Genomic DNA, 17,516 nt, shown 5'->3' on the forward strand with positions numbered 1-17,516 from the left:
ACACTGCTTATCCAATTTGCCCTGAACTGGCACGGACTGACTGCTCTCTTGCGAAGTTCTTAAATGGAGGAAAAAAAGAAAAGAAAAGAAAAGAAAAAAAAAAAGAGGAAAAAAAACACGGAAAGGAATGAACTCTCTCTACCCTTGTGTATTTATCCTGCTCTTTTTTTACCGAACAAATGTTAATGAATTTATTTGTATGTTTGTTTATTTTCGTCTTCTCCCCCCCCTGCCCCGCGTCGAGACGCCCGCCCCTCTTCACACTCCTCTCTCTCCTGCACTTTAGGGTTAGCACACCCTCTCTTTTTGTTCCCGTTTGACTCTTTACCGTTTTAGCTTTGAATAAAGATTAGATATTTAACATGATGTATTTTTCCCGGACAGTTTTTATTGAAATGGGGTAGGGGAGGGAGGGGAGGGGGGGGTGGGTGTTTTAAAAAGAAAAAAAAAGAAGAATTTTTAGTCATTTATACGTTCTTTAGTTTTAATTCATTCTGTGGGGCAGCACTTGTGTCTTTGCGTGGAAATTAATTTCTCAGCAAGCACAACTAAAATGTATCATTTGCTGTTAGTTGATCTTAAATAATTTTTTATCAATAGTGGATTTGAAAAATTTTTTTTATAAACAATCATAAGGCTTTACTGTACAGTTTGTACAGTTTCTTACGGCTTTTGTAAGAAACGTTTTTCGCAAACTTTGCATGAGACAAATTTTGTTTCCCTGCAAGAGTGAGTTAAAAACTTTATGAACACTGAGTATGCAATTTCAACAGTCAGTAATTTGTCACCTGTACAGTATCAGGGATTTTATAAAATTCTTGATGTTGCAAGTTTATTGTGGTCGTGAAGAGGTGGTTGGATTCCGTCTGAAAGGGTTTTTCAAAATTCCACAAACATTTTTTGACCCCTAGTCCCCTTCTCACATTTTGATAGACTGTAAATCTCATGCACATATTGACTAGTGCCATGACACGCACAAGGTATGTGGCAGTAGTTTGCACTGACATGTTTGGACAGGAGTTACTTCTCTGTGCAATGGTGATTAGGCTGTAGTATTGAATTTTGGCTAAAACCCTTCTAGTGGCCTTGTTCTCAATCCTGGTGTCAACCCCCTTGTCCCTCAACCCCCAGAAGTGTGTTTGTGTGTGGCTGCTCTCACACTGCCCATCTCCACCCAAACAAACACACTCCTACGCACCTACACCTACCTAAGGAAGGTTTCGGGATGAACAGGTCCCTCCATTTTGTGTCCCCTTTCCCCTTTTTGTTGTTGTGGGGGTGGCGGCTTCAGAAACGTCGCCCTTTGGCTCTGAAGCATTGAGGCCTGTGCAGACTCACGTTCCCAGAATTCCCGCTGTGACCGTACGCATGTGTACAAACGGGAATTCCCACCATGACCATACACATGTATAAAAACGGGAATTCCCACCATGACCATACACATGTGCACAGACTGACTCTTTCCCCCTTTCCTGACCAACAGGGGAGTCAGTCTAATGAGTGGGGTGATGTAAGTGGATGTGATTGATTGATGTGTGTGTGGGGGGTGTGGGTACGGAGGGTGGGGGGGAGAGGTATATACTGTGGAGCCCCCATCGCTCAGCCACGTACCTGCTGCTCTTCTGCCTTCCCTGCCTGATTCTCATCATCCTGAAAAGGAGGAGCCAGAGATTTTGCCCCTGGGGGCACACTCCCCACCCCTCCCTCTGGATTTAAATCGTCATTGCCAAAGACATTCCAGCTGCTGCCCTTCCCTTGTGGTCATGTGACTGCTCGGTCATGCCTGTCCTGCTTTCGGGGCCCAGCCCAGCCCAGCCCAGCCCAGTCCTCCAGTGCAGCTCAGTCATCCCGGGTGTGTAGGGCCGTGTGGAGTGGACTGAGAGCCATGAAAATGGGCCTGTTATGGGCTGTCAATGCCTGACATGCCTACGCTGGGCTAGGAGGAGCCTTTCTTTCCAAGTCGTGCATTTCTGTGTGTGTGTGTGAGCGAGAGAGAGAGAACGAGATTCCACACACCTGTTCAAGTCTGGTTTTTTCCTAACTGTCTGTTTATTTTTAAATCTGCATGATTGCACTTTGTGAAATCTTTTTTTTTGTTTGTTTTCCTCTCGCATGTTGGTGTTCACAAAGGTTAATCAGAGCAGCTGTGTTGTTTTCGGCTGCGCGTTGTTTAACCCGAGCAGGCTTGTGATGTCACCCCGCCGCCTGTATGAGGGCGATGTGGGGTGAAGCTCTCTGTGCTTCCCACCTCTGTGTGCCTGCATGGTGAAGGCTGTCATCGTGCACGTGTCTTCTGCTGACTAACCAGCCCACGGGGGGGGGGGGAGGGGTGGAGGGGATGTCATTTTTTCTCTCTGGCCTTTTGGTTTTATTTTTATTTTGTGTTTCCTGCACAGTTCTGAATGGTTACTGCATATACAGGATGTGGCCGCTTTATTGCACAAAAAAACCCAAAAAAAAAACCTTTGATCCAAGTTTCTCATCTAAAAACCAAAAAAAAAATGGATATCTGGTTTTTCTCTGCTTTGACTAACTCCCTAGCCCATGCCCTCTATTGCCATTTCCCCCCCCATGCTTCCCTTTTCTACATGCTGTGTTTCAGGCTGCCAGCGTCCTTACCCACAATGCCTTTCAGGTCTTAATATTCTCCTTCAGAAGAGTGAAGATGTGGAGGGTTCCCTTTTTCTGGTTTGCTGTAAATATGGATACATAGTGAATAAGAAGGTCCTGATCCTGTAACACTCATATTGGCTTCCCCTGTTGAGTGGCCATTTATTCTTTTCCCATGAAGAACGGATGCAACCTTTCCAAATCTGGTGCAGAGTCATGAAACGGTTCTCTTGAGTGATTTATTTGAAGGATAACATTTGAAGCCAAATACCAATTCATGGGAGTTTTTTGTGTCTGAATTTTTATATTTTAAACTGAGATGTGTGAATCTACACAAGGGTGAATTTTGGTGGGGACTACACAACCCCCCCTCCCCTATATTAAAAAAAACAGGCCAAAAAACGTCCAATAATATAGCATGATGGAAAATATCATTTCATATAATAAAGATGGGCATTTAATGATGTGATTGGAATATACTGATCAGTAGTCTGAAGTATTCCCCCTTAGAATTCACTGGAAATTCTCATTTCATAGTTGTTCATAATAATAATAATTCTGGGGGGGACATGGCCCTGGACCTCCTTGCAGTTCTTGGGGTTCTATGCTTTTCAACCCCCCCCCACTGTTCAAACTGAAGTTATGCCCTTGCTACACTATGACAGATGGTGTCCAAACAGGATTCCTTTTAGTGGTTGAATTCAAAATCCGGTGGGCTGGTCAAGTTCAGTCAAAGATCTTTAACTTCTTAGCCGTTTGAGAATCTTGGATCAAGATGCCAGTTCACCAGCGTGACACGTCCACAAGCAGAATTAAATCAGTTAGCTGTGTCTCACGCAGCTGTCCAGCTAGACCTGATAAAGTGACCACACCCTGGATTCTGTAGCAGCAGAGGCCAGTAAATTTACCATAACTCTGCCATCACACTTTTTGTTCATTTTATGGATAGAATGGCCTGGGACAAAAATAAAATGATGAAATTGATCAGTTAAATGCTCTCCTCTGGGTGCTGTGTGTGCAAACTTCAGTCTACATGTTTGTTCCCCCTCTTCAGTCTTGCGTGTCCGTTCACTTGCAGTTGACCAGGGCCAACATACCGTGTCTCCATTTATGTTTCACCTTTCCACCACAAACCTTCTCTCTGCACATTTTCCAGTAACATATATTTTCCAGCCATGTTTTCTCGGGCTAGACGTTTTTAAGATGGAGATGTGTCCCCGTCTTGGAGCCTTGTTCCTCCCCTGCTGTCCCCTGTAGCTCATTTTCTTTTTACACGCTTGTGTCCTGCTGTCCTTCCTGGTGCCTGTAACACACCCCCAGTGCTCTTGGCTCTCTCACAGGAGGGGGGTGCGAGCAGGACGAACGGACAGGTGTGCAGCGGGAGGAATCTCCGTCTCCGTCGCCGCGGAAACCGCCCTGCCCGCTGCCCTGCGATCACGTGAGCCCGCCCCGGCCGCCCCCCGCGGACCTGCCCCTGAGGCCCGGCCACGCCCGCGCCCCCGCTCCGCCCAGCGCGCAGCTGCTCCGGCTGCAGCAGCACCAGCAGCAGCTCCTGCAGCTGCAGCAGAGCCGGGAGCGCCAGAGGCCGCAGGCGCAGGGGGGGAGAGAGCAGGAACAGCAGAGGCAGCAGGAGGAAGAGGGGAAAGAAGATGAGGAGGAGCAGCGCAGGCGGCAGGAGAAAGAGCAGCAGGAAGAGGGAGAGGAGCGGAGCAGGCGTGAGCAGCTGGAAGAGGGGCAGGAGGAGGAACACCACAGGCGGGAGCAGCAGGAGAAAAAGGAGCAGGAAGAGGAGGAACGGCACCGGCAGGAGCAGCAGAGGCAGTTGGAGCAGCAGAGGCGGGACCTCCTCCAGCTCCAGCTCCACCTGCAGCAGCAGCAGGTGGAGGAGCAGAAGCGCAGGAGGCAGATCTTGCAGTGGCAGCAGGAGCTGGAGCAGCAGCAGCAGCAGCAGCAGCAACAGCAGAAACAACAACAGCAGCAGCAGCAGCTGAAGGCCCAGAACACGGTCCTGCTGTCCCCCTCCTCTGGCCTCTGCACCATCTACGAGGCCATGGAGACCAGCGATGAGGAAGAGGAGGCTGAGGTAGAAGAGCTGGTGAAAGAAGCTGGGCAGAAGTGCGAGGAGAGGACCACGGAGGAAGAAGACGGAGGTGAAGACTCCCCCTCTCGCGGGGTCCCCGTCGCCCCCGATTCGCCCATAATGCCCGATTCGCCCGAGCGTCCGGAGCAGCAGCAGCGCCCAATCCCGCCGGACAGCCCCCTGGCCTCCCCCTCCGGCGCCCCGCCCCGCCCGCAGCTGGACCTGGACTGGAGCAAGAAGGTGGACATCGTCCAGCAGCTGATCAACGAGACGCTGCTGCTGACGGGGGAGGGCTGCCCCCCCCTCCTGCTGCTGCCGGGCGGGGGCGGGGGCACCCTCAGCCCCCTGGAGAGCAGCCTGTGGCCCACCCTGCTGCCGCCGCTCACCCCGCCCTCCGCCACGGTCACCTCCGTCAGCAGCTTCTCCCCCGAGGACCAGGGAAGCTCCCCCCAGGGCGAGTGGACGGTGGTGGAGCTGGAGACCCATCACTGAAGAGGAGCAGGGGCCCCCCCCCTCCCCTCAGCACCCCCCAGCACACAGCGACCACACCCATCATGAACACGTAGACCCTGAGAACCACCGTGGCCGTGCCATATCATTTACAGACCACAGACATTATTCCTTTATCTTAATGAATTTCCAGGGATCTCTCAATGACACGGAAAAACACGGGTTTGAGGAAAAAGAAAAAAAAAAAAAGGAAAAACTACTGATGAACTATTTTTATTCAGGAAAAGCGGATGCCCTCTGAAGAGAGCGGTCATCTCTTGAAGTCTGTTTTGAACTTTGACTCTTTAGTGTTAACACTGGTAGGGGATTCAGGCCAGCTATTGGTGCAGGATTGGTAGCAGGAACCATTTCAATAAGAGGGAGAACTCCTGAAACAATAACTGGTCTATTTAAGAGCTCACAAATTGCACTTGACAAGTAATATTTATATCCCTTCATGGTACTATGAACATTTTGGGACATTTTGCTGATCTGTAATGGGATTGCACTGGAGGTGGCGTGAAACTCGTTTGTATAGTTCTTCTACACCGGCACAAATAGTCATCTACCAGAGCTGTCCTGACTGATGGGACCTGGTTTTTAATGTGCGTCTGTGGTTAGTATTTATTGACTCAAAGTCTTTCATTCCAAATGTGATTTGAAAGTATTTCCATCTTAGGAAGACACACGTTGCGTTCTCTGAGCTTTGCTGCAGCCCGATTGGTCTCGCAGAACCAGTACTTTAGCTTGTAAAGCAGAGGGGTGAACACTGAGGAACATTTCATCCACCCGGTGGTATGCCCAAATATACGAGGGGCAGTGTGGATGATGGGTGGGCAAGGCTCTGGAATGCGCATTTATGCAAATTTAGAGGTACGTACTTGATTTAAGATAGTAGCTAATGATACTGTGAGGGGGGAGTGGGGAGGGGGGGTGTTTTCTTGTTTTACTCGTTCATTTGTGACAGTCTTTCAGGATGGGGGGGTGAAAATCTGGATGATGAGGATAGGCATGGGGGGGGAATGGATGGAACTGCAGAGATGCAGTTTTAAAAAGGGCTACATTCATGGGATAGGTAAAAGCCAAATTCTAGCTTATGCTGGATATTAGTGTGGAACTAGAGATGTACGGAAAACAAAACCCTTTTGATGTAGCCATCGGGAGAGTCCTACTCTGCTTCTCTTACCCATAACTGACATACAGAGATTCTAGAGCATTCCATACTCTTAATTTTACCTGTGCTTAATGTCATGGGAGCCCTGTTCTCTCCATCAAAGAAGTGAGTACATGGAACATTCCATCATTTTGATTTTGCTTGTATTTTAGGAAAAAAAAAAAAAAAAACTGGAAAAAGGCCTTGTGGTGCTTCCAGCTGTGGCTGTTGTGGCTTCCAGCTGTTGCTCTGTGGCGGCTGTGGCCTGGTGCTGCTGGGAGAACAGTGTGCCACGTACGCCGGCACGTCCTCTGCCCCCCCCCCCCCCCCCCAATGCTCCTGCACAGGGTGGCAGGGAATCAGGGACACAGACTCTACACTGAACAATTTCTCCTTTACAGAGGGAGGGGGGGAGGGGGGTTTAAACCACGTTTATCTGTTTCAGTGGTACTGTGAGGACGTGAGCCATCGCACAAATCAATAGGGTGAGCGATGCAGTGTCGCTCTTCTAATCCCTTTGTCTATTTAAAAAATTAATTTTAAAAATGTAAAAAAAAATTTTTTTTTTTAAACTACTGTAGGAAGCTGCTGTGGGAGACCGTCGCAAATATTTGGCTTCCAAAAAAACGCATCAGGCTGTGATTAAACCGAGGTCATGTTAGCGCTCAGCGGAGGCTGGGACTGCTTAAGGGCAGATCAGTGTCGGGGGGGGGTCGCCGGCCGCCAGCCCGCTGCGCACGACGCGTAGCCCCGCCCAGCGCGATGACTGCGCAGCTCGGCCGGCGGTTACCGTAGAGACTATGCAGAGTGCGCGTGGTGAGCGTCCGATTGTACGTTGAGGTTTCGGTCCAGTCTGCCTGCCTGGGTTCACCCGTGTGTTTGGGAGTAGCCGCTGATGTGGCCCAAACCAAGCCAGAAGCAGCTCTTTTCATATCGTAGACCCAGGGGTCCCCAGTCTTATCCAGAAAGGGCCAGTGTGGGCCCAGGCTTTTGTCTCAACCAGGCAGTAACACGCCTGATTCTACTCATTGAGGTCCTTGGCAAAGACTCTAGTGGTCGATTGGTAGAAGCAGGTGTGTTACTGCTTGGTTGAAAAGTTTTCTTAAAATGCGATTCTGTATCTGAACGGGTAAATGCTGGAATATACATGTTATGTAGCTTTGTTTTGGCGGGAGCCGTTTGGTCGTTTGTAGTCCATAAACTGCAGTTAACTCAGCAATTCGGTGTGTAGCTAATCTGAAGTAGCCAGGAACTCGGTTACACACAGATGGGAATAATTAGCCAATCTAGCCAAGGTTGTTTTGGGCAAGCTGGGAAATGAAGTCCACCAATCTAAATGCAGTTCGGGCGCTATGGTCTGCACCTTAAACCTGGGCCCAGGCTCTGTGAATCATAAGCAGCGTTGCCTCTCTGAGTTTGGAATAGAAGCGCTCTTTTCCAATGCAGAATTAACCGATCTGTTTGCTGTATCTTTTTCCAACAATGGCAATGGTAAGCTTCTTAGCACTGTGACTTGTAGTGTAGTGTACAGATTGCCACATTACCAATGTGAAGAATTGGTGATGTGTGGTCTTCCGTCATGGATCCAAAGTGGTACACACGGCGCATTTGCTGGAAAAAAGCTGAACTTTTTCTGTTTTGCTCTTGTCTTGTTTCAAGGTTTGAATTTTTTTTTTTCTATTAAAAGGGAAATTATAGAGCTAGTTTATTACATATTTGCAAAATCGTTTGCTTTATTTTCTATTCTAGAATTATGAAGAGCTGTGAAGTAGTTTGATAAATTATGAAAATTATTTATAGGTTATTAGACATGAATCAATTGTTTTAGAGTATTACAGTTTGAGGGTACGTAGTTATTGAGGAGAAATATTTATTTAAATTTCATGATGTAGCTTCAGTGTTTGTGTGCACTAGATGTAGCTGTTAGCTTGATTTTATTTTGTAATAGCAGTGATAAGAGTTCAATGTATTATGTACATCTCCGTCTGGTCTGAATTATTTCTGTCAATTAGAAATTCGGTTAAATGATAGGGATTTATTCACCAAATACTCAGATTAAATTCTGGCCATGAAGCATATGTGGTTAATGTAATGTGTCTTAACCAGTTAATAGATAGTGTTCAATGTTCCTGGATTTAATACTTTAATTTGTCCTCCCATTGTTGTATTGTACACATTTATCAATAGCCCCTTCTAAAAGGGTTAAGATGGTAAGAATGGACCACTAGGGAGTAGCAGGGGAAAACTTGTCCAATATAGTACCTGCTGTAATACAGGAATGGTGTATCCATCACAACCCATCAAAAGGAGTGTGTAGGTACAATCACACCCTGAAAATACTTGTGAATACTTGTGAAATTGAACCCATACCCTTATAAACCTTTGTCTTTTTTGTACGTCAGTTATTTAAAACAAGATGATTTTAGATGAATTGTGTTTTCACACAAAGCTGTGGCGCACAGCCTAATTTGAAGGATTTCTTTAGCTAGGGGGGAATTTGTTGGGCCCAGGAAGCAATTTTTTTTTTGTTTACAATTTCATGGTTTTTTTTTTTTTTTAAGAAATTGATTTACCGTTCAATTTGAATATTTTTGTTTGCTGAAAATAAAATGAAGTTGTTTTTTAAGTGCATTGTTTTTTTGTTTTTTTAAACTGGACATTTTTCTGCTGTAATTTTGGTTGTTGACACAGTTGTATCGGTTGTAAGTGTAAAAAAAAAAAAAATGTTCTTCAAGACTTCGCTCTCGCTTGTTTTGTGTTTCTAAGCTACACGCTGTGTGTTCGCTCCTGCTTCACATACCACTCCATTACAGACCCCGGTTTTAGTCCATTACTTTAACAGCATTTAACAGACTCTTTGATTCAGATAAACTCTTGTTTCTACACACAGGCAGATGTTCACTGAAGTGATTCTGGTTCAGTACCTTGATTAAGGGCACAATGGCAGTCAAACCCCCACCACCACAGTTACAGGCCCAGCTTCCCAATCATTACGCTGGACTGCTGTTTTAACAGCAGGAGCCATTTTGGAGATTGCTGCCATTTCTGCGGGGCAGTAAATCAAACGCTTGTCCCAGTTTTTATTCATAAATAAAAGGACGGGGGATTTATTTTTTTTAGTATGTTTACTGAAAATAAACATAAAACAGAAAAAAAAACTGCAAGACGAAATACAGGAGTACGAATGTTTACAGTGAACATTTAACAAACTCGAAATGAACAGATAACAGCCGCTGGAATGGTGCGCGGCTGACTGACAAGAACGATATTGTACAAATGGAAACTCCGCGTCTCTCCACAAGACCCTGCACTTACCGTCTACTGAATACAAGACTTAACAAGCTGCATAGAGGCACATGGTCTACAGTGTGTGTGTGCGTGAGTGTGCGTGTGTGTGTGCATGTGCGTGTTCTCCAGTGAGTCTCTTCATGTGGTCACTGCACCATTCCCTTGGCCCTCCTGTAGCAACAGCGCCCCCAGCAGGCAGTCTGTGGCATGGCAGACTGAGGGTTCCTCCTTACCCAGGCAGAGCAGAAGTTTATACTGTCCCAACGGCGCAGAGCACAGCACCCTGAGGTGGGGAGGGGGGGAGGGGGGGAGAGGGAAAGGGCCTCTGAAAGACTGTCATCATCACTAAACCACCCCCCATTTCCAAACTAAGCGCTCCCCCCAAATGCCGTTCATCAAGTAATCACTTGTCACTGATAGCTTCTGTTTGATGGTGTTGGTGCTGTGGAAAGCTACAGCTCTAAGGCAGCATCCATGGTTGCCACTGACATTTTTGTTTCTACAGCTTCATGCAAAAATGGTACCATTGTAATATACTTCAACAAATCTAAGAGTGTCATTCCATATGTATTTATGAATGTTCATTTTCCACAGATTATAATTATTGATAAATATAACGTATTGGTAACCATTTGTGTGATATGTCCAAGATTTATGATAAAACCACAGCAGGTGAAGGCTTTAAATGCAGTTTTGCTGAAGGTGTTTTTGTACATTTATATAGCAGTAATTTGGCCATATTTTACTTTATGAAAGTGCTGTATGACCCTACATGCTATATTTGGCCCACTTCTGATTCTGTACACACTGGTGCAGAGATAATGCATCAGTATTGGTCAAAGTAAGTTCTAATGATTCCAAAAAAAATGTTATAACTAGCTACTAACATCACTTATGAACTAGAAACAAATACACAGAATACTGTGTGTATATCCAAGTGATTCAGGAACTGCCTGAGAATTCCCCTTAAATGCAAAACGAAGACGAGATTCTGGATACCCCTGGCATGTATGTGCGTGCTAAAGTACGCCGGGGTTTTGAATGTGACACGCTGGCCGTGGTATTGACAGGACGGGTGAGAGGAGGGTGCACACAGAGGGTCTTTACCAGTCGTAAATGTCCTCCTCCTCGGGGTCGGGATCTGTCTGGATCCACTGTCCAATGGACCAGGACCTGCTCGCACAGCACTGTGTCCCCGGGCCTCGCTCGCCCTCTCTCTCAGCCTCCCCCTCGCTCTCCTGCTCCGGCACGTCCTCGTAGCACAGGAAATAACTCCAGAGGACAGACAAACACACACACACACACACACACACAAACAGAGCCACAGACACGCATTTATACAGAGATAAGGGGAGGGGGGGGAAGCCTTCTGCACACACGTGCTTCTTCACAAATGAGGTGCTGGTTGTGACCAGATAAGACTTCAATGAAAAAAGAATGGGAAGGGTAAAAAATTGTTTCTATGGTTACCCCCAACATTCCAAACGACACGATAAATCATCAGGACCGAAACTGTCAACGTGAAAACATATTTTTATATTTTCATTTCCCCGTGCATTAAAAAGTCCTGATTGTTTCTCCAAAGAAAATATTTTCCCCTGTATATTCCTACAGTAAATTATATAATGACCGCGCTCTCTTTAATGACCCTTAGCTCTTCCATTTTACGCACAGTCCTCCCTGCCTCTCTGTGACCCAAATCTTACCTCTCTAACGGTGCCGTTTGTTTGCCTTGCAGCCCGCCCCCCCCTCCCCAAAGCTCCACTCACTACTCGGTGCTGCCCTCTCCTCCCCCTCGCTCTGCCCTCTCCTCCGGGTCTCTCTCTCTCTCTCCTCCCGGCCGCTCTCTCTGTCTCTCCACGTTCCAGCGCATGCGTTTGTAGAGGCTGCGGCCCGAGCGCGGCCCGAAAGGGGCGGGGCGGCAGTACCGGAACGCCGACACCGTGGTGCGGTCCATCTGGCACTGGCCCACGTAGAAGTGGGAGACGCTGGGGACCGAGGAGCCGTGTGAGGGTGCGGAGCGGCGGGGGGGGTGCCTCACACCAATCTGGCAGATGTGTGTGTGTGTGTGTGTGCGATAGGGTGTGTGTGAATGTGAGCAGCCTGCAGCTTTGTGTTTTAATGACAGATGTGTGTGCGCGCGTGTGATGTGTGTGAATGTGAGCAGCCTGCAGCTTTGTGTTAATGACAGATGTGTGTGTGCGTGCGATGTGATGTGTGTGAATGTGAGCAGCCTGCAGCTTTGTGTTTTAATGACAAATGTGTGTGCGGGTGCGATGGGATGTGTGTGAATGTGAGCGGCCTGCAGCTTTGTGTTTTAATGACAGATGTGTGTGTGTGCGTGTGATGGGATCTGTGTGCACGTGTGCGGCTGTGGCTTCGTGTCTTAATGACAGATGTGTGTGTGTACGTGTGATGGGATCTGTGTGTGTGTATGATGTGATGTGTGTGTGCGTGTGCGGCTGTGGCTTTGCGTTCTACCTCAGGGGGTCCGTTTCCTCCAGGGACAGGAAATTGAAGGAGGCGTACATCAACACGAGCTGTTCCAGACGGCTGCTCAGCTGCTGAGAGAAGTCCAACAGCTGCAGTGATAAAAGGGCAGAGAAACATCGGTAAAAAACTACGCCCAGCCTACATACTCCCTCAGCCTGCATTTTATCCAACTGTATAGCTCTGTCCTGCTTTCTTATAACAACCCGCCCAATCCCTGACCCGTGTGCGGATGTAAAGGGGGCAGTGGTGCCCAAGGTTCTGACCCGGGTGTGGATGTAAGGGGGGCAGTGGTGCCCGTGGTTCTGACCCGTGTCTGGATGTAAGGGGGCAGTGGTGCCCGTGGTTCTGACCCGGGTGTGGATGTAAGGGGGCAGTGGTGCCCGTGGTTCTGACCCGGGTGCGGATGTAAGCGGGCAGCAGTGCCCGTGGTTCTGACCCGGGTGCGGATGTAAGGGGGGCAGTGGTGCCCGTGGTTCTGACCCGGGTGCGGATGTAAGTGGGCAGCGGTGCCCGTGGTTCTGACCCGGGTGCGGATGTAAGGGGGGCAGTGGTGCCCGAGGTTCTGACCCGTGTGTGGATGTAAGGGGGCAGTGGTGCCAGTGGTTCTGACCCGTGTGCGGATGTAAGCAGGCAGTGGTGCCCGTGGTTCTGACCCGTGTGTGGATGTAAGGGGGCAGTGGTGCCCGTGGTTCTGACCCGGGTGCGGATGTAAGCGGGCAGTGGTGCCCGCTGTGGCATGGAGCTGCGCGCTGTGGACTCCAGGTAGGTAAAGTAAGGCTGGCACGAACGCAGAAACGTAGGGACCACCATCTCCAGGCCCTCTTTCAGCAGATGGTCATGCCTATGCGTCAAAGTGAGAAAACTATATTACTTCTTACGCTAATATTGTACGTGGAATACCAGAAAACGCATACACACTAATACATACAATATAAAATTTGATTAGAAAATAAACATACTGGTTACAGGACGTGCACTCACTGTCCAGTCCACACACCCACATAAGTTGCACCTGGTATCCTACTTTACCTGTACACAAGGTGTGCCTGGAACTCATCGGCCTTATTCAGAAGGTTCTGAAGCTGCTGCTCAATTAGTTCAAACTTGTCATGCGTTCTGCTGATGTTACAGTAAGAGGGGGAGGAGGACTCTAGGGGGGCCTGCCCCGCGCAGTATTTCTGTCCACATCTGGGGGAAGCCAGCGGACTGTCGACTGAAAATACAAAACAACACGTCACAACAATGGCAGCATTCAGCTTGGCAGTTTACTTGTACGGTTTAATGTCACTGTAAAACAAATATGTTTACAGATTAATAATTGAGACGACTATATATCTTATGATCAGCGTGACTGTATTTTTATTTGGCGACCCCTGGTTTAGCCTGGCCCTCACCATTTCTTGGGTCGGCGGGTGCTTCTGTGTGGTTCGCTGTCTGCTGGAGAAGATTTCCGTACACAGACGGGTCCTCGTATACTTCGTCAGTCATTTTTTTCAATGTCCACCTTTAAAAACACCATTCTGTTAATGTCATTATATTCAGGCTTGTTACTTACTCGTATAGCAGACCAACAGATTTCCCACACTTTGTCGTCAAAGTGTTACAAACTAAGATGGATTATTATAATAAATTACATTTATTTATCAGATGCTTTTATCCAAAGCGACGTACAAAAGTGCATATCATGGTCATTGGACAACTACAAAACACAGGTTCAATAACGTACGATACTCATTTCGTACAGCTATTTCTAGCCAAGAAATAATAGTCGTAGCCTATGTAACTATCTTTTTAGATAAAATACAATAAGCTAAAAGAATCTTACGTTAGTTGCACTAATGGATTTTTTCCAGTGTTGTCACCGCCAAGTTTTCTATGACCGCTAGCTAACGCACCAAAAAATCTTGACATGAACATAATTCCCGCCAACCAAAAGGAGACGGTCGTTGTTAATGACGTCAGTCAATCACATTAATTGTACTAGCAATATTGTAAAACTGCAGCTTCTGGTTGAGTAGCGAATATTAGTCAACGAGTAGTTTTGCCTTGCAGAAACAGCTATCATTAACATATAGGGATGTAATGAACATCCGCAATGCACGTTTGCATTCACACCTACAACGAATCCTCACGTTGAAAAGCTAAATGCTTATGAAATAAATAAATATGGCTATGAAATAAATCCTGAAATAAATTTGTCAATAGATCTATAAAAACAGTGTTGTTGTTGCTGCGAGCAGTTCACCTAAAAATGCATTAATTCATTAATTCATTTGTACAATGTACATCTTTTGCCTTTTCTTCGCCCAACTTATCCATTACAGCCCATCTGTATAACGTTATTGTTCACACGAGAACGTCCAGATATTTTAAGGCACTTACCATAGTCGAACGCTAGAGGGCTGTATGTTCCTTCGCATGCACCGTTATCTTCCAGAGCAGGTGAAGTATAGCCTTCTGCCGGTTGAGGGTGCTCTAGGAGAGAGAAGAGCGATATGATATATATATATTCCCAATAACATATATTAGTAACATATCCATGTAATTTCACAGTTTTGCTTTTGAAATAACAGGGCAAACTATTGGGCAATTGTTGTGCATGCACGATAACGATACGGAGGATAAGCAGTTTTCAGTTTCTTCTGTGTGTGCGTGTTCCTTTCAACTTTGATGTTTGCACAGTCAATATCGTCTCTTTAAACGAAGACTTACTGCTACCCAAATATCTGATTTGCATGGACAACCCCTCCGCCTTTAGAAGGCAGCCTTGTTGAACGAGTTTGTGGATTTGCATGTCCCTGTGTTCCGGCTGTGTGTAAGAACGAAGAAAAGAGAATGGCAACTTTGTGTTACCGTGTCAGTAAAAGAGGATAGATATTGGTTCAAGGATTCCTATATAAACTTTTATATAATAATAATAATAATAATAATAATAATAATAAATAAATAACTTAGTACCTCAATAAAATACTATAAACGAATCTATTTTAAATCATTAGTTATTTTAAATGGCAAAAAATAATTATATTTGGAACTGTCGCGCTGTTATGCCGACGACAAACAAAAGTGAGAATCTCACCAACGTCAGCCTACATTAACAAATGAATGAAGTGTCCACAGAAAGGGTGTTCAACAGTTGGTATTGAATAAAAAAGGCGCTGCTGCCAGTTCAAGATATAATACAAAAAGACCAGTCACATGACACGTTGGGCGCGCTCCCGTGTCCTGCCTCCCTTCTGTTGCTCAAGGCAAGCATCAGGCAGAGAGCTTCAGCCGAAGAGAGTGGCCTCCCGCTCGAACCATCAGCGGCGTTTTGGCGGAGGAGAGTGCCAACCTGCAGCCAGGGGTTAAACTGGGCGAAAATCTGTTCCTCCTGCGAAACACCTCTGTCTTCTTCAGGAGTCTTCTACGGAAGAATCTGTCCAACATTACTGCGCTTGAACGGATCATGGAATACCGCGACTGCAAAGAGGGGTTTTGTGGCATGTGATATGGGGATTGGCGAGCGTCGGGGATGCGATACTAGAATGAGAGAGAAAGAGGGCGTTCGTTAGTTCTCCGGCGTCATAGCTAACGTTAGCCACTACTGATAGCTGCTAGTGTATCAAGCGAGCACCAACCGTAGCCAGTTTGGTAGAATATTTGGATCCTCTCGTATTTGGCTGTGCGCGTCCTTTACGCTGTCTTACTGGCTGTATAACTGATAGCTGGCTAATTATCTAGCTTCCCCATCTACTGAACTGTAGCTAGCCAGCTACCAGCCATCATACAAGACATCCCCTTAAGCCGCAAAGATAATGCGTTCAGATATGTGTTGAATATTTTATGCCTGTTATTATTTTGAAACCCACTGTTATATATTGAAAGGGAGAGAAGAGAGCAGCAGACGAGCGGCGTGCTCCCAGCAATGCCGATTGGGATGTCCAGTTGGATGTGAACAGCGGCGAAGTGGCGACACGGCACTCCGCGGACGAACTCAGTTTTTGCTTCTGGACTTTTCTTGGTGGAAGTTGCTTGGTTAAAACACTTTTGTTCGAAACATTTGTTGGAGGCGAAGATGGGATTTTTTGTTCATTAATGACATAAACTGACAACCTGGAGGAAAACTCCATTACAAAGCCGTGTACATTTCATTGCAGCTCGCATGATAATAAGCACACAGTTGCTTTTGGTAGCTCATAGCTAGCTAAGTAGCAAGCTCGCTGAATTGCCTTTGAAACTTGACAGCATAAAACGATGGCGAACGACTCCATACAAGTAAGTTGAAGTTTTATATAGCAGTTGTTTTGTGATGGAAAAACAACATTTGTGCATGTTCCCCTTTCTGAAATATGAACCTGTCTACGATCTCCACGTGTCCTTTTGTATTATCCCAATAATCCGAAACGGTTTATGGTGCGTTGTCGCGTCACGGGGCTGGTTTATGATCGAGAGCGTTTGGTAGCTAGAGCGCTTTCCAAATGGCGTTAAATGTTGAGGGCGGTGGGGACGCGATGCGACAGGTGACGGGTGAGATTCAGAACTGCAGAGTCACCTTGACGTACGGGTCCGTGTGTTTATCGGTGTGACTTTTAGATTTCAAGCGGGTACAATAATGGCAGGTGTTTACGAATACAGATCCACAACATCCAACCGAAACTCCTGCTGTTCAGTTCTTGGAAAGTGTGTTCGAAATGCGTTGCTCATTGCTTATGAGTGTCAAATACAAATATTTATGTTTGCAGTCACCTGTTAACTTCTGTGTGTGTGTGTATGTGCGTGCGTTAAAGAATAAATGCTAATGAACACGAGAGAGCACCTGTTTCACCACTTATAAATGCATAATGACTTTTAAGAAATTACAGTAAAACTGTCAATAGCGGTTAGCTAAATGTAACTGATAGGCATTGGTTGTTCTGTGTGATGGAAGACCAGAGTGCAAAGTGTCAGTTTTGTACTCGCAAAAAAAAAACTGTTACAGATGGGTCACCACAATAATAAATGTAACATAGGAACAATTACAGTGGATGCTGTTGTAGAGGTTGTTGCTATTTTATATTTCAATTTAAAGTGTGTTGTTTGTTGTGTGAGGGTGCTAAGAATAGGGTTTAATTAAGTGTCAGGTTGCACAATTCCACCCTAAGGTCCTTGAAACCAGCAGCGTGGAGGATATTAAAAATTAAACGGTGTTCTCACGCTGGCATCAGTACAGGGCCTGGCCCCTCCTGCCCGGCACGGCTGCTCCTGTTTCTCAGGCTTGGTGCCGGTCTCAAACTGACCAGCTGCGAGACCGGGGCCTGGGACCCATGCCTGCTGGGACCAGGCCGTGGTCCTCAGCAGAATAGCGCTTTGGAAAGATGGCGGTCTGTTGACTTCCTGTGCAGTGCTGGCGGCCCTCACTGCTGTAGCCTCGCCAGAGCTACT

The 17,516-nt window shown here is 46.6% G+C and overlaps 3 protein-coding genes across 9 annotated transcripts in view; 2 read left to right on the forward strand and 1 right to left on the reverse strand.

Moving 5' to 3' along the window:
* The window catches only part of LOC118221393 (nascent polypeptide-associated complex subunit alpha, muscle-specific form-like), a 32,948-nt gene extending 27,559 nt beyond the window's left edge, over positions 1-5,389 (forward strand). For all 4 annotated transcript variants that reach the window (XM_035406437.1, XM_035406435.1, XM_035406438.1 and 1 more), the window contains exon 6: positions 3,951-5,389. In XM_035406437.1, the coding sequence (XP_035262328.1) occupies positions 3,951-5,182 (1,232 nt within the window). In that variant the 3' untranslated portion in view covers positions 5,183-5,389. The remainder of the gene's footprint in view (positions 1-3,950) is intronic.
* Positions 5,390-9,714: 4,325 nt separating this feature from the next.
* Positions 9,715-15,399, reverse strand: c2h19orf67 (chromosome 2 C19orf67 homolog). 4 transcript variants are annotated; one of them, XM_035404194.1, is made up of 9 exons: positions 15,312-15,399; positions 14,496-14,588; positions 13,508-13,617; positions 13,143-13,326; positions 12,810-12,954; positions 12,102-12,202; positions 11,390-11,608; positions 10,728-10,892; positions 9,715-9,903 (listed from the first exon to the last, which is right to left on the reverse strand). In XM_035404194.1, exons 2-9 carry the CDS (start codon positions 14,531-14,533, stop codon positions 9,759-9,761), a joined length of 1,107 nt encoding a protein of 368 aa, XP_035260085.1. In that variant the 5' UTR covers positions 14,534-14,588; positions 15,312-15,399; the 3' UTR covers positions 9,715-9,758. The 4 variants fall into 4 exon arrangements, with proteins under 4 accessions (XP_035260085.1, XP_035260084.1, XP_035260083.1 ...); XM_035404193.1 differs by lacking the exon at positions 15,312-15,399 and adding an exon at positions 15,193-15,303; XM_035404192.1 differs by lacking the exons at positions 14,496-14,588; positions 15,312-15,399 and adding an exon at positions 13,939-14,160.
* Positions 15,393-17,516, forward strand: part of pkn1a (protein kinase N1a) — a 54,877-nt gene continuing 52,753 nt past the window's right edge. Inside the window, exon 1 of the mRNA XM_035404191.1 lies at positions 15,393-16,370. Coding sequence (XP_035260082.1) covers positions 16,350-16,370 — 21 coding nt within the window. The 5' untranslated portion in view covers positions 15,393-16,349. The remainder of the gene's footprint in view (positions 16,371-17,516) is intronic.

The sequence above is a fragment of the Anguilla anguilla genome, chromosome 2 (genome assembly GCF_013347855.1).
Source record: "Anguilla anguilla isolate fAngAng1 chromosome 2, fAngAng1.pri, whole genome shotgun sequence".
Classification (NCBI taxonomy): domain Eukaryota; kingdom Metazoa; phylum Chordata; class Actinopteri; order Anguilliformes; family Anguillidae; genus Anguilla; species Anguilla anguilla.